This window comes from Nyctibius grandis, chromosome 2, assembly GCF_013368605.1.
Source record: "Nyctibius grandis isolate bNycGra1 chromosome 2, bNycGra1.pri, whole genome shotgun sequence".
In the NCBI taxonomy this organism is placed as follows: Eukaryota; Metazoa; Chordata; class Aves; order Nyctibiiformes; family Nyctibiidae; genus Nyctibius; species Nyctibius grandis.
Window position 1 is genome coordinate 57,229,168 of NC_090659.1, and position 13,519 is coordinate 57,242,686.

The 13,519-nt window shown below is 43.4% G+C and overlaps 1 protein-coding gene across 1 annotated transcript in view; it reads right to left on the reverse strand.

Moving 5' to 3' along the window:
- The window catches only part of CUL4A (cullin 4A), a 43,219-nt gene extending 30,826 nt beyond the window's left edge, over positions 1–12,393 (reverse strand). Inside the window, exons 1-6 of the mRNA XM_068418802.1 lie at positions 12,155–12,393; positions 11,297–11,412; positions 6,674–6,778; positions 4,388–4,456; positions 2,560–2,633; positions 916–1,078 (exon numbers count right to left, since the gene is read on the reverse strand). Coding sequence (XP_068274903.1) covers positions 916–1,078; positions 2,560–2,633; positions 4,388–4,456; positions 6,674–6,778; positions 11,297–11,412; positions 12,155–12,326 — 699 coding nt within the window. The 5' untranslated portion in view covers positions 12,327–12,393. The remainder of the gene's footprint in view (positions 1–915; positions 1,079–2,559; positions 2,634–4,387; positions 4,457–6,673; positions 6,779–11,296; positions 11,413–12,154) is intronic.
- Between the last annotated feature and the right edge of the window lie 1,126 nt (positions 12,394–13,519).

Below are 13,519 nucleotides of genomic sequence, written 5' to 3' on the forward strand. Positions count from 1 at the left end.
ACTTTCAGGTTATGTGAGCTGAAAAATCATTGGCAGAAGTTTGCCTTCTCTCTTGAACAGGATAATTAATTTTTTCTGGTACACTAGAGACAGTTATGGATGAAAGTCAGGACATTTAACATGAAAGGCAGAAAAGCAGGTAAGCTGCCTGACCAAAAGGGACTATTTAATAGTGTTCTATGCAGTCTTCCTCTTCGAACTCTTTTTTAAACCTTCAGCCACTTTTCTAACACGACACACCACTTGGGAACAGACCAACCTCAACAGTTTCTAAGAATGAAAAAGAGCTCCTAAGTTTTACTGCACATCACACAAAGCTGCAATGTTGACCAGAGAACAACATACACCAGAGTCAGAAGCACAACATTTTTAATTCTATTTGGTTGCTTAGTATCCATGCTAATACAAAGTTCCAGTAAGTTACAGATTGACCTTATCTATCTGAAAATGTTGGCCTTAACTTTGCATCTCATTCTATCCTTGGCATCTCTGCTAAGAAGTTGCCAATGCAGTGATGTTTTTGTGACGCAGACCCAGGATCTGGACTCCAAAAAGCCTTTTTACAGTGAGGGAGATGGTCTTTTTTGGTTGCTACATTTAACCAGCACTAGGATTAGAAAACCAGTGAATAAGACAGACAAACTATTACACATACTAAAAGACTTGCAAACCTGTTAAAGAGTCTGTAGGCCACTATGTCAGCTACGAAAAACAGGCAAAGAGGTCTCATTGACAAACAAAGAATGAAAGACTGTGCATCGGATAAAGAAAAGGCAACCTTATCAAGTCTAATAGCTAGATTTTTGAAGCACATTTACTAGAAGCATAAAATTATTTCTGTACAACACACAAACTAGAAGAGTCCAAATGCTGTTTCTAAATGTAGGTGTTATTAGTAAAGTTTGCTGTACTCACCTGCAGATCAGAGAGCATGCTCAACAAACTCCGCAGCAAACTTCTGTCCACAGCTTCACCATTCCGTTCTCGTTCGATCAACAGGAGGATTCCATCAATAGTCTTGTTTTGAACTTGCTTGTCACTAATGACGTGATTTCTAAATAACTCTAGCCCCATATCCCTGTGTGAATATTGAAAATTAATAAATCACACTGTTGATTCTTTCCAAAAAATCTGTATCTCAGTTTGAGAAAAATAAATACATATGAAATATATATAGTGTATATATGTTATACAGAAGGAGAATATGTATATTCTCCTGGCGCTGCTCACTAAGAAAAGTATAACAAGAGTTATCACAGTACCAGGCCACATGCTACCAGACGCATAAGGTTCAGCTAAGAACTACGACTAGCCTGACCGTATTTCACATAATACGGTGAGTGTAACATTCTCTGTTTATTAAAAAAGTAATAAAAAATCTGAACATACACCTTAAGATTCCCTGGATCAGCCAGTCTATGTGTAATGTATGTTTTGTTTTAAAGCATGAATTCTCTGTATGTTTAGGACCTTATGATCACCTGTATCAGATTCTTATTTCATTCTAAAAAGATGAGGAAGAGGGCCTCTATGCCATGAAGAAGCCAATTACTAAACGTTATCTTGCCAAAGCAAAACAGAGGAATCTTAGGTAAAACTTGTTATCTCCAATGTCCTCACATGCATCAGGATTTCAATAAAGGAAATTTTCCCAGTATGAGGAAGAAAGACACAAAGTATGAACAGACCCCTTCAACGACATTCAGTAAAAGGAAGCCTAACACAAAGAGTTGGAGGAAAATTACTGCAGATATCTGGAAGAAAGACATCCACAGGACAAGTGAGGGGCAGAAGAAGAATGCCAGGTTTCTCAGACAGCTGAGGAACTCCCAAGAGCACAGAAGCCAGCCAGGCAGGGAAAAGGCACGCTCTCACTTCAGTACTTTATCTACATGTTTTTTTTTGCTTTAGATGGAGTAATGATACCAGAAGTTTTTGGCAAAGCCTGGGTTTGTTTGCTGAGGCAATGATATAAAATGCCCCTCAGGAGGGATGCTGAAAAACAGAACGCCCAAAGACGTGACTGGGGTGTCCTGAAAGTACACCAGCATCTAGGGGAGCTGGCTTTCATCTCAATGCTGAGCCACAGGTCTCGACTCTCAAGAGGCCAGGGTTGGAAATATGATCTGCACTTTGTCAGTGTATCTGACTTAAAAAACAACTGAGCAAGCTGAACGTTGAATTTTGTCAAAACCAGGAGTACGTAAAGTAATGCTGGGCCCAGGGTTAAGGTAGAGAGTCATCAGCCCGAGGAGGGTCCCCACACAGCCAGCCTCACCCAGGCTGTGACAGCTACAGCTATATATATATGCCTTGACTTTTCAGCATATGTTCACAGACCTTTTTCTTCTTTTACTCTCACTTTACAATGAATATTCCTGGGGAATGAGGAAATGACACATGCACATGCCAACACATGTATTTCCATAAATTAACACAAAATTTTAGAGACCTATTACACAGATCAAATATCATGTGAAAAATTTATTTTCAACCCTTACAAATATAATAGCATGCTCAAGCTCTAAAGATTTGAGGAATACTTACATGGATACCTACCATATAGAAGGAAGCATTGAATTCTGAAGTACATATGTACGATCCAAAAATAAGAAAATGCTTCTGATCATGATCTGAAAATATATAAAGAAAATGTTTCTCTTCATCATCATGTGGTGTTTTAAATCATAAAGCAACTTCTGAAAAACTACATCACACAGACATGCACCTTAATTGCCGATGCATGTATTTTCCACTTTTGTAGTGACTTGTACAGCCAGTTATGTAATTTACTGATGTTAATACTATTATGAAGCAGTATTACCAAGTACATCCAAGACAGTTTTCAAATTCATAACCATTAACTAAATAGTTTTATTAGCCTATTATGAGTTTTAGTGCTACTGTGATACATAAGCCATTCAACCAGTACCACCAAGACATTCAGTAAACACCCTGAAATAGCATGCTGCCATGGGTTTTGCTTTTTAAAAAAAGAAGCTTTCAGCAGACAGTAATAAGCTGTGCAACAGATCATTTCACAATAAAAGTTAGCTGCCAAAATTCATGAGAAAAATAGAGATACATTAATTCTAACATGGAAAAGAAAGTATAAAAATGTATTTTTTTTTATTAAAAAAGTGGGAGAAGGAGGTGGTTTTTTAGCTTATTACTCTTTCACATTCAAAATCCATTTTTAACTTTGCTCATAAAAAGGCTGCCCAGCTTTCAGTTTAGCATAACTCAGGATGTCAGTAACGTAACTCGCCCCCAGGCCAGCTACAGAGATTTCTATCCCCAGCTGTCCACCTACTCCTCCCCTAAAAGATTTCATTGCTTCTGAAGCAATTCTCAAGCTGACACAGTTTCTGGCCAAGCATATTTAAGTAAAACAGCAGTGAGGCTGATTTTTTTTCTTAAATACCACAAGTGCTAACTCAGCACATGGGCAAGAAAGCCACTTGCTACAGGTTGTTGATTTGAGGAAAAAAAAAAAAAGAACACTGAAAAGTAAAGTGAGTAGAGTTCACAGTAAAAGCCTTTTTATAAAAACACAGGTCCAGTTTGATTACATTTTCAAGGCAATAAAATTCAACTCTATTTTCATCAGACCACTGAATTTGTTTTGAATGGTTTCCATAAAGCTTTCCATTTTTATTTCAGATAAAAAAACACATACCTCTGCCCATCCCCCAAAGGGGAGGAGAGGAGGGTGGATTCAAGGAATGAAAATAGAAATTCAACTATTTTGGGCATCTGTAGCCAAAGCTAAGTGACAATGAAATGAAAACTCATTGTAAAATGTTGGTTCAGAACTATAATGAAGCATTCTTAAAGGGACAATTCACATGAAGTGTCTCTGAGAGAGGATCTTTTTCTGTAACATAATTCATCATGGAGATAAGGGACAAGAAGGGCAGACATAAAGAGAGAGAGAGTTTTAGTTCTTTAATCTTCCCGTTTCTTAGCCCTATATTCAGGATAATCATCTCTGCCTTGCAAAAAAAAAAAAAAAGTCACAAATTAACCCAGCTTTTGGAGCGGTCTGAAAGCAAAGACTGTGGATTCTCCAATTACTTAAAATTACAAACAGCAAACAATTTCAACATAGCCTACTTAGTTTTTCTTTCCACCCATAGAAAACAGGTGTCAATATATTTCTGAGTGATATTCCAACTTCATATGAAACCTATGAAAGTCAAGAGTCAAAAGCACAGCAGAACATAAAACAACAAAACCACCCCCAGCTAGCAAGGGGAAAGTGAAAAGCTATGCTGAAACTTGGAGGAGGAGGTGCAAAGTAGTCTCAAGTTAAAACCATGACAAACTCCTTTTCGCCAGACTTCAAATCTCAAGGATGTGCAGTTTGAACAAACATTCAACTTACCATTTGTCTGCAATGATCTTGCCAGCATTTATTTATCTTCTTGAGAAATAAAAGACTATCCAGAGAATCTGTACAGCACCTATTAAGGAAAACTAGCTTGCCAGTATCTTTTGAGGCCAGATTCTGGAGATGATCTTTGCCAGCCATTAAGCGAAGCTGCTCCATGGATATTCCGATGTTACTGGGACCGCCCAGGGATAAATGGTTAATAGCAGAGCTTCTGCCCAGCAGAGGGGCTGTCAGTTCTCCAAAAGGCCCCACTATGTTTTCAAGGAATAAAACTCGATGCTCTTCAGTAATACCATCCAGTGGCTGTACTGTATAGCTCTGATATAGATACAAACAAGAAACCCCACCAGTGTCGAAAACAACCTTGTCACCAATTGAGGTGAGAGCGATAGAAAGGTTTGTTTTGTTTGTTTAATGAGTTCACACTGTGCACAACAGGAGTGACCCTAATCTCTTAAAAGCAGTTACTGTTCTAAATAATCCTCAACAAATCCAAGTGCCGCTCTTTTCCATATATCTTCAGGTCTCCCTAACTAAAGTATAGAGTTTTCTTCATCACACAACAGATCCGACTGTTATTTATGAATAACAGAATTCTAATGTACCATATGAGTAAATCCAAGTGTGGCTTTACCTTCCTTTCCTGCACAGTATCATGTCCAACTCCCTCTGGCCAAATCTGATTAATCTGATCTCATGCCCTTGGGATATAAAGTGGTACACCTGTAAAATATAAAATTCTCAACTCTCCAAACCACCAGTTCTGTCAGAGGTGGGGAGAAAAAGGTTTAAAATACCAGTTGTAAAACATCTCTTTAGAAGACCACCTGAAGTCTGAAAAGCCAGGGATGCGAAAATTGGTTGACTGTACTGCTTTAAAGTAGACTATAAGATTTGGTTCTTAGAGATCAGCTATGTTTAAGAGACTTCTGTACTGACTAATGTACTTTTTTAGTTAGATGTGATTTTAAATGCATCAAAGTAAATGTAATGAAAAAATCAGCTGCCATATAAAAGGTGAATTCACAATGCTGATTTATATACCAATGTTTCGTATATGCTATGTAGAAGCCACCCCCCTTAACTAGGACTCAAGAAAACCAAACCAAAACCATGTTGGGACTTAGCTACATAACAGGGGAAAAAAACATTAATAAATACACTTCTGAGTGTAGGCACTTACATGGGGAATGCAGTGAACTGAGAAACTGAGAGTCACAATCCAAAGCACATTTAAGGCCTTCACCTGGAAAGAAGGTTCTTTCTGGGCCCCAGTCCCTTGCTTCTCTATATTTTAACCTATCATTTTATTTTCTGCTAATAAAATACAGAGACCTAGGAAACACTGCTAGCACCCGAAGTACTGTAGTATCTGTTCAGTGTGGCACTCTCCAGCATCTGTTTGAAAAGGCACTTGCCAAGAACACAGGGACAGCCAGGTGGGCATAGACTCTATTTATCTACTGCCTGAGCAAGCACAACGCCTAGGCTATTACACAAAAGACAACTATCACATGAAGAAGGGTCTCAACATGAAAAGCACAATGGGATTCAGAAAACAGGGCTGGCTGTTCAGGGCTACCTGTTCAGGGCTGAAGTGTTCAGAGAAGATCTACAGGCACTTCTGCGACCAGTTCAGCCAGAAGAAAAGCCCAGCAATGTAACTTGAGAAAACTATGGGGAAACTTACCATAAAACTTCACGTTACTGTGCGTCCCAAGACAGCCAAGTGATCTCCTGAACTTAGAGCTCTCTCCCAAGAACCTCCCAAGGTATACATGAGACATCTGAAGGGCTTGTTGCATGCCTCCGTGACACATCGCTCCTGAGCAGTACTTATTACTGGTCAAATGGGTGTGCTTTATGTTTGAGAATTCTTTTACAGAAGACATGGTTGTTGACAACTACTGTGGTGATTTTTTTTTCCTTTTTTAAACCATTGCTGCTGTAAGCATCTCCATTACTCATCTGCCATAAAAATCCAATCCTGCTGTTAAATCTCATAGCGCTACTGAAAATTTCTAGATCAGGCGTAAAATTTTCGTTCCTATTAAAATGATAAATAAATTATTAATAGCATGCTACTTATCTGCACACAAAAACTATTCATCCAGATGACTAAAGTTGCTTATGCCTGACTCGAAAATACGCAAGTGATCAACAAAGAACCTCTTTAACACACTGGCAATTACTGGTGTTAATTTTACAAAGTGGTGTTTTAAAAAATAATGATTTAAACTAACCATTCTAACCATTTCTGTGCACGAGAAAAGGATATTCTCTAAATTGAAGGATTTGTGCTTTCACATGATCTTCACAGACTTGTCGCAGCTGTTTGTACAGCGTAGCAGAGACTTTGTAAGAACAGAGATTTTCAACAGCCTAAAAAACAAAAAAAAAGATTATGAATGATATAAAAAAAAAATTCAAATTTTTGTGCCTGTGTAACCAAGGCCAAAAACAAAGAGGAAAAAAAAATCAGCATTATCTGTCCAAGCAATGCCCAAAACCAAAATATCAAAAAGAAATTATCCAAAATATGTAGAAAAATTAAGACTTCATGATTCCTTTCTGATTTTGGTCTCTTCTTATACTGTCAAATTTTGTGTACAAACAAGGTCCACCGTCACCATCTGTATCATATTTCAGATGTGCTGTTAAACTTTACAAGAATTTTCATCCCATGAATACTGCTCAGCAGCAACACTCCTGCTGTAGGTCCATTTTGTGCATCCTCCAGCACATGCACTCACACACTTTTTTTGGGGAAACACAATCATACCAAATATTTTCATTTCTTAATAACTTTAAGGTAGACATTTCAACCACTGTCTCTAAAGGGTAAATGAAGCTTTTCATTCATATAGCTGTTTTCCTGTCATTTTATTAACTTATTTCTTTCCAAATATTTCCACTGATTCACACACTCATGCTAAGGTATATAAATTGAGGGAAAAAATAAAGAAAAACAAAAAACCCCCCACGTTAATCGTTAAATAAAGACCTGAATTGATTTATTAGGACCTCACGGGATTCAGTTGAGTATTTATCCATAGCTGACCAAGAAGACTGATTCTGCCCAAAACCAAACGTTCTTGTGGTCAGTAAATTAATGTAAATCGAGTTGTTATGCTGCTGACCTAGGCTACGCTGAGACAGCTCTGGCCATCTCTAGAATACTGCTGTTCAGCTATACAGTAATTATGTTGTCTTACACTAAGATTTTTTCCTCACAAGAAACTCAATGAGAATGCCAAAGAAAAAACGTAGCCTTGCTTGATACCACTGCCTATATTTAGACTTTGTTCTAAGCACACTTCATTTTAACTTGTGTGCTGTAGTCCAATAAATTATTTTATTAATAGACCACATCATCTGAAATGAATCACAATGAAGACAGCCAAAGGATCTGTGAGAACTGTAAAGTTTACAGTAAGTATTTTTGGCCATTCAGTGCTTTATACAAAATTATCCAAAGGAATTGGACATGATTTTCAGAACTAAAATTCCAGCTGTCTCTTCCTTTAACTTCACCTCAACAGCCTCTATGCTGTGAGGTGATACTGCAGAGAACATTGCCTAAGGCTTAAACCACTATTTCACCTGGGCAACTAAAACTGACCCAACAATGCCTTCCTTTGCTCCAGAGGATTTATAGTGTTATATTTTGTTGACAAATTTTCTGACAGCATCAATGAACTTGGACAAAGTTTCAGTATTTTCCCAGTGCTTGGCCTTTACTCAGTTTTCCCCAAATTTCAGCTTTTTCTGGTGTCTTATTTCTTTGTAATATGAAATGTTATAGGGCTTAATGCCAGCATGTAACTCCTTGTCAAACCATTAGGAAATGTTCTTCACTCCGTTTCAGTTTAAGACCACCCAAACACATGAGCTAGCAAGTGCATGGGCCGACAGGTGCGGGGGAAAGCAGGGCTGCTTCTTTGGGCAGCAGTGCTGGCTTAAAGTGTATTTCAAACTGCAGCCGTATCACCTCAGTGCCACCTCTACTAGCTGTTTCTGCTTTTTTTGATGGGGGAGGCGGGAATAAGATCCAGTAATTTCTCCTTCTTCACCTTCTGTTTTGTTCAGAGTTTTTGCTGCCTCTGTTTCTGAAGAAATTTGATTTGACTTTTATTCATCTCACACACAATTAGTCTGGAAAAAAGCTACAGTAATTATCACATCTACAAGGATACAAGACAGACAACACTTTTAGACTCTTCACCTACACAAATCTAGTAAAAGTTCTGTTTCAAATCAACCTTTTAATGGCTTGTTTTGAGCAGAGTCTTCTGTTTTAACATTTAGCACACAAATTATTTCTACACTTCTTCTATTATTTCCTCTATAAGTTCTAACATCCTGAATAGTTTGTCTTCCAAAACACAAAGTGAATCTGCTTCCCAAAGATCTCCCCATGGGGCACTTCTAACCTACCTGATGTCATTTTATTTAAATGCACATCAACTATGGCTTTATCAATTTTGATAGAATATTAAACCAAGCAAACAAAAAAACCATCAAGCAGTGCCTACGTTATGTTAGATAACAGGTAAGTAAAATGACATCTTCGACAAGCAGTATTCACACGTAATTTGCAGATAATTTGTTATGTTTCCTATGACATAGCCCTTCCTATCCATCCATCCAAATAAAAGTCTGGTCAGGACTCTCATAATTTTTTTTCCTTCACTACTACACAGTCCTACTCTATGTCCTCCAGAAGGACAGTGCTGCCCCATTTCGGGTTATTTAGGACCTTGCTGCAAAGGGAATTTTCTTTTTCCATTATTTTTATCACTCACTCCTCACTCGGCAATTCTTTGCACTGCCCCACTTTCTCTATCCCATCAAGCATATGCTACTTCTATCAAAATCTGTGCAATCTACCACCAATCCCAGACATCATTTCTATTTTAGTCACTAAAAATTGGCTGCCACCCTCCCATTGCTCACTGACTATGTCTTTGCCAAGCACCTTCATGCCTGATCCCACGCTGCCTCTAATGCCTGGAAAGGAGTATCCTTCGGGCCTCCCACAAAGCCTCGTCATTGTTCTTCAGTTTTTCCTCGGCCACCGTGCCAAATTAAATAAATAAATCAGAAAGTTCAAAGGCAGGCTGGTACACCAGCCTGCTCACCGCACTGAACTCTAGTAGGCCTCTCACTTCCTCCCATAATGTCAGATAAAAAGGCAAAAAAGAAAAAAAAAAAAAAAAAAAAGCCTGACAGTAAGAACTGATGCACACAGAGAAATTTTCCCCTGTGGATGACTCGGTGCTCATCAACAGGCAGCTAAAACGGATCTGTAAGTACAGATCAGGTTTCCGACGGATGCTGAACTTCACCTTTTATTCCTTTGGCAGGAGGGTAAGTACCTATGTATGCGTAGGCACACTGACCGCCACCACCCACTGTGCAGAAATCTTGCTGATTTGCACCGCTGCCTTACAGACCATCAGACTGGCCTTGCGCAGTTTTACCAATAAGCAGGCAAACAGAAAAAGCAAGAAGTACAGTTCTCCCTTCGCAGTTTATCTGAAATCTCTCTCCTCGTCTTCTGCCAAAACTCAAGTCTGTACCCTGGCGATTTTGTAGCCATATTACTATAATCTCATTTCTGAGCCTCTGAAAACAAGTTAGGTAACGCTCAAAGCATCTGTGGGTTTGTTTTTTTTTAACTAGGCATGAAAAAGCAGGATTTTTCAAATGCTGAGTTTAAAACCATACAATGTATTATGTAATTCAAACTCTGCAAACCTGCGAGTATTAATAGATGAATATATCACACAGTAAAGTTATCTGTTTAAAGGGAATAAATTATATTAAGTCAATATGCATTTACATAATCAGCCATTTTAGACCCATATATTATATACCCTAACTAATCCCAGAGACAAGTATACTCAGCTCTCAAATTCATCCTGATTTTCTTGAGCATGAACCCAATACGGACTGCTGGCTTTCTCTTCTCTCACAGTCTGCACTTTGCAGACAACATCAAACCTATCTCAGCTGAACATTTAGAAAATTTTAGGTAAGCACAGTAGTGTCTTACGTCCTGATCTGGCAATAAGATCCACATCTGCAGATCAAACACCTGCACCCACAGAAAACTCGTAACTAACTTAAGCTATGTAGTACAAATTAGTGCATCAGTAATTTTTTATAACATGATCACTGTAAAAACTTACTACTTCAGTTAAGTATCTCAAAGCACATACATTTAAACTAATACAAAACTAAACCATACAGAAAGGAAGAAATGGTTCATAAGTATTTGTCTCTTTTACCCTCCCTAGCCCCTGCTCTAGGAGTCCAGATGTTCCAGAAATACTTTTTCACCATTTTGATAAAAAATTTAAGATCCTGATTGTTATGAAAATGTAATAGTAATCTGAAGCACACGTAAACTGACAGTTTGTTGCCTGCTCAACCAAGATTCTTCTAATTCCCCAAAGGGTATTGATGCTGAAGTCTAACAGTTATTACCTAATAATAAATATTTCAACACTACTGTTCACAAGAGACCAAAGCACTACAGAAGATAAATCATCGTAAAATATGTATCTGCATAACCCAGCAAGAGTAACATCCTGTTTTCAGCATCTTGGGTAGGCACTGAGGAGACTGAGACTTAAATCTCAGCCCTGCCCAGGCGCAGCTTTCCACTTCTCCCAACATAAACTGCTTTTTCATGGGCCCAGATCCTGGTAGCTCTCCAAGGAACTGACTATATATAAAACTGCAAACTGACTAGAAACAGAGTATGGAGCAAACAGTTCAGAAAATATAATCAGCTTTTAACTAATCAAAATATATTAAGTCTATAGCTCTGTGAAAGTCCCAAAGCAGTTAATTCTCCTTCTGTTAAACTGAAAAAAACCCTACACGCCTTACCTGGTAGAGCTCTTCAAGATTGTATTTAATGGAAATGCTACTCTGTATTGCTCCCACTGCTTCGTGAAGTTTTTGCCAAGTGTCCTGAGTATAATTATCTGGTAATTTGGGTCTTTCTGTGAAGGAAGATACAGGTAGTTGAAAACCAGCCGCCCAACGGGAGTCTGTAGCCGTCCTTCTCGCCCTGCTTCACCGCGTTCTGCCAAGCCGTGTTGTGCCTGATCGTTTTAAGTTTGGCACAAGCAGAGGGTTACTCACCCCACCCAAGGCGACGAGACCTTTGCGCGGCGCGTTTGACCCCGCAGCCGGCCGGCCCCGCACCCGCCGGGGCGCCCGGGGCCGGAGCGCGGACCCTGCCCGGCAGGGGCAGAGCCGGCACCACCGCCCCGCCGGCGGCCTCGGGGCCGCTCCAGCCGCGGGGCTATTGTGTTTTACACCCCCCACCCCCCCCCCTCCCCCGTGTTACTTTTAGCAAGGTAACCCTCGCCTTGCTTTAATTAGTTGTGACACTAAGGTGGCTTTCTGCCCGCTGCCTACAGGACGCGAGTCGTCGCTGCGCTGCTCCTCCCGCTGCCCCCACGCACGGAGTCCCACGCGTGTCCCTGTAAGCCCTTAAACCAGGATGGTGACGGCAGTGGGGAGGGTTATCAGCCCGGCGGCAGCCTCCCCTCGCCCAGATAAGGCGGCGGGGCGGCTGACAGCACCGAGGCCCCCCCGGCCCGGCCCGGTCGCCGCCTGCCTGCCGCGGGGAAGGGGCGGGGAACAGCCGGGCCCGCAGTAAACAAAGGTCGGGAGAGGGCCGGGTGGCGGGGCAGGGCGCACCTGGGGGGCAGGGGGCCCGGCCCGCCCCGCACCCACCTCTGAAGTTCTTGATCACGAGTTTCTTGGAGGAGGCGGTCGCGCCTCCCCCTCCTCCTCCTCCTCCTCCCCCGGCACGGGTGGCGGCGGCCAGCGAAGCGGGCTTGGTGAGCCCGTTGGTGTGCCCTACCAAGGCCGACAAGTGCGGCTTCTTCTGGGGCTCGTCCGCCATCTCCGCCCCGGGCGCCGTCTCCGGCCGGGGCAAGGCTCTAGGCTGGGCTGGGCCAGGGCCGGCTGGTCCCCGCCTCCGCTCCCCTCCTCCTCCTCCTTCTCCACCACCCAGCCGCCCTCCCCCACCGCGCCGACTTCCCGGCCCTGCCCGCGGGTGGCTGCCAAGTGCCGCCGGGCCGGGAGTCACCGACAGCCGCCTGCCACCACCCTTTCCGGGGCGCCCCGGCGGCCGGCTCGCCGTCCGCACCGCCCAGCCTGGGTCCGGGCCGCCCGGGCAGCGCCAACCCCCGCTCACAAGATGGCTCCCGCGCCGGCCGGCGACCAGGGCAGCCTCCCGCGGGGCCGAGAGGGCAGCGGCTCCCCGCCATCGCCTCGCACGCCCCCGCTTCCCCGATTCGCCTGACTCTGTTCGTTGGTACCTGGCGCGAAGCGGCACCGCACCCAGGGGCGGCCGGAGCAGGAGCCGAGGCACAGCAGCGTTGCAGCCGCGTTTCCCACCCCTGACCTCGGTTACCCGCACAGAAGAGGCACCAGCCCCGAGAGGCCGCCCGCACCCTGGTCACCAGCGACCCCCGTTCCAGGCGGGGCACGCCCGGGCCTCACGCTTGGCCGAGCACAGGCTGCCAGGGCGCTGAGCGTGCCCCTCGCTTTACACGCCTCCCGTCAGCGCCTTTCAGAGCGGTGGTTTCAAGAGTTAAAATACTCGATACAACTTTTTGGACGCCAAGTTCACAGGGGCTCCCCGCGGGCACCGAGGTGCCCAAGAGCGCGGAAGCAGCCGGCAGGGCGGGGAGGCTGGTGGTCAAGCCCGGGTGCTCGCCGGGGAAGCTACTGTCACTGTGGCCCTCTCTCATGGGTAGCGCAGGGCCCGGGGCTCACGGCCGTTACCGCCCGCCTCCCTTACGCGGGGAGGGGACAATGGCGAGCTGGAGCGGCCGTCTCCGCACTGCCGATAACCACGGCGGGCGACGCACGACCGCCCGCCCGCGAACGTGCAGCACGCCCTACCGCACGAGGCTTATCGCTGACGCACGCCCTCGGCCCCGCCCATCGCGCTTTTCCATTGGCTACCGGGGCAAAGCCACGCTCCCCCGGGCGCCGCTGTGGGCGGGGAAGACGCGCGGCAGCAGCTATTGCGGGTGGGGGAGCTGGGAAGCGTCACGTGACTCGCCGGGTTTTTCCCACTGCCCCTCG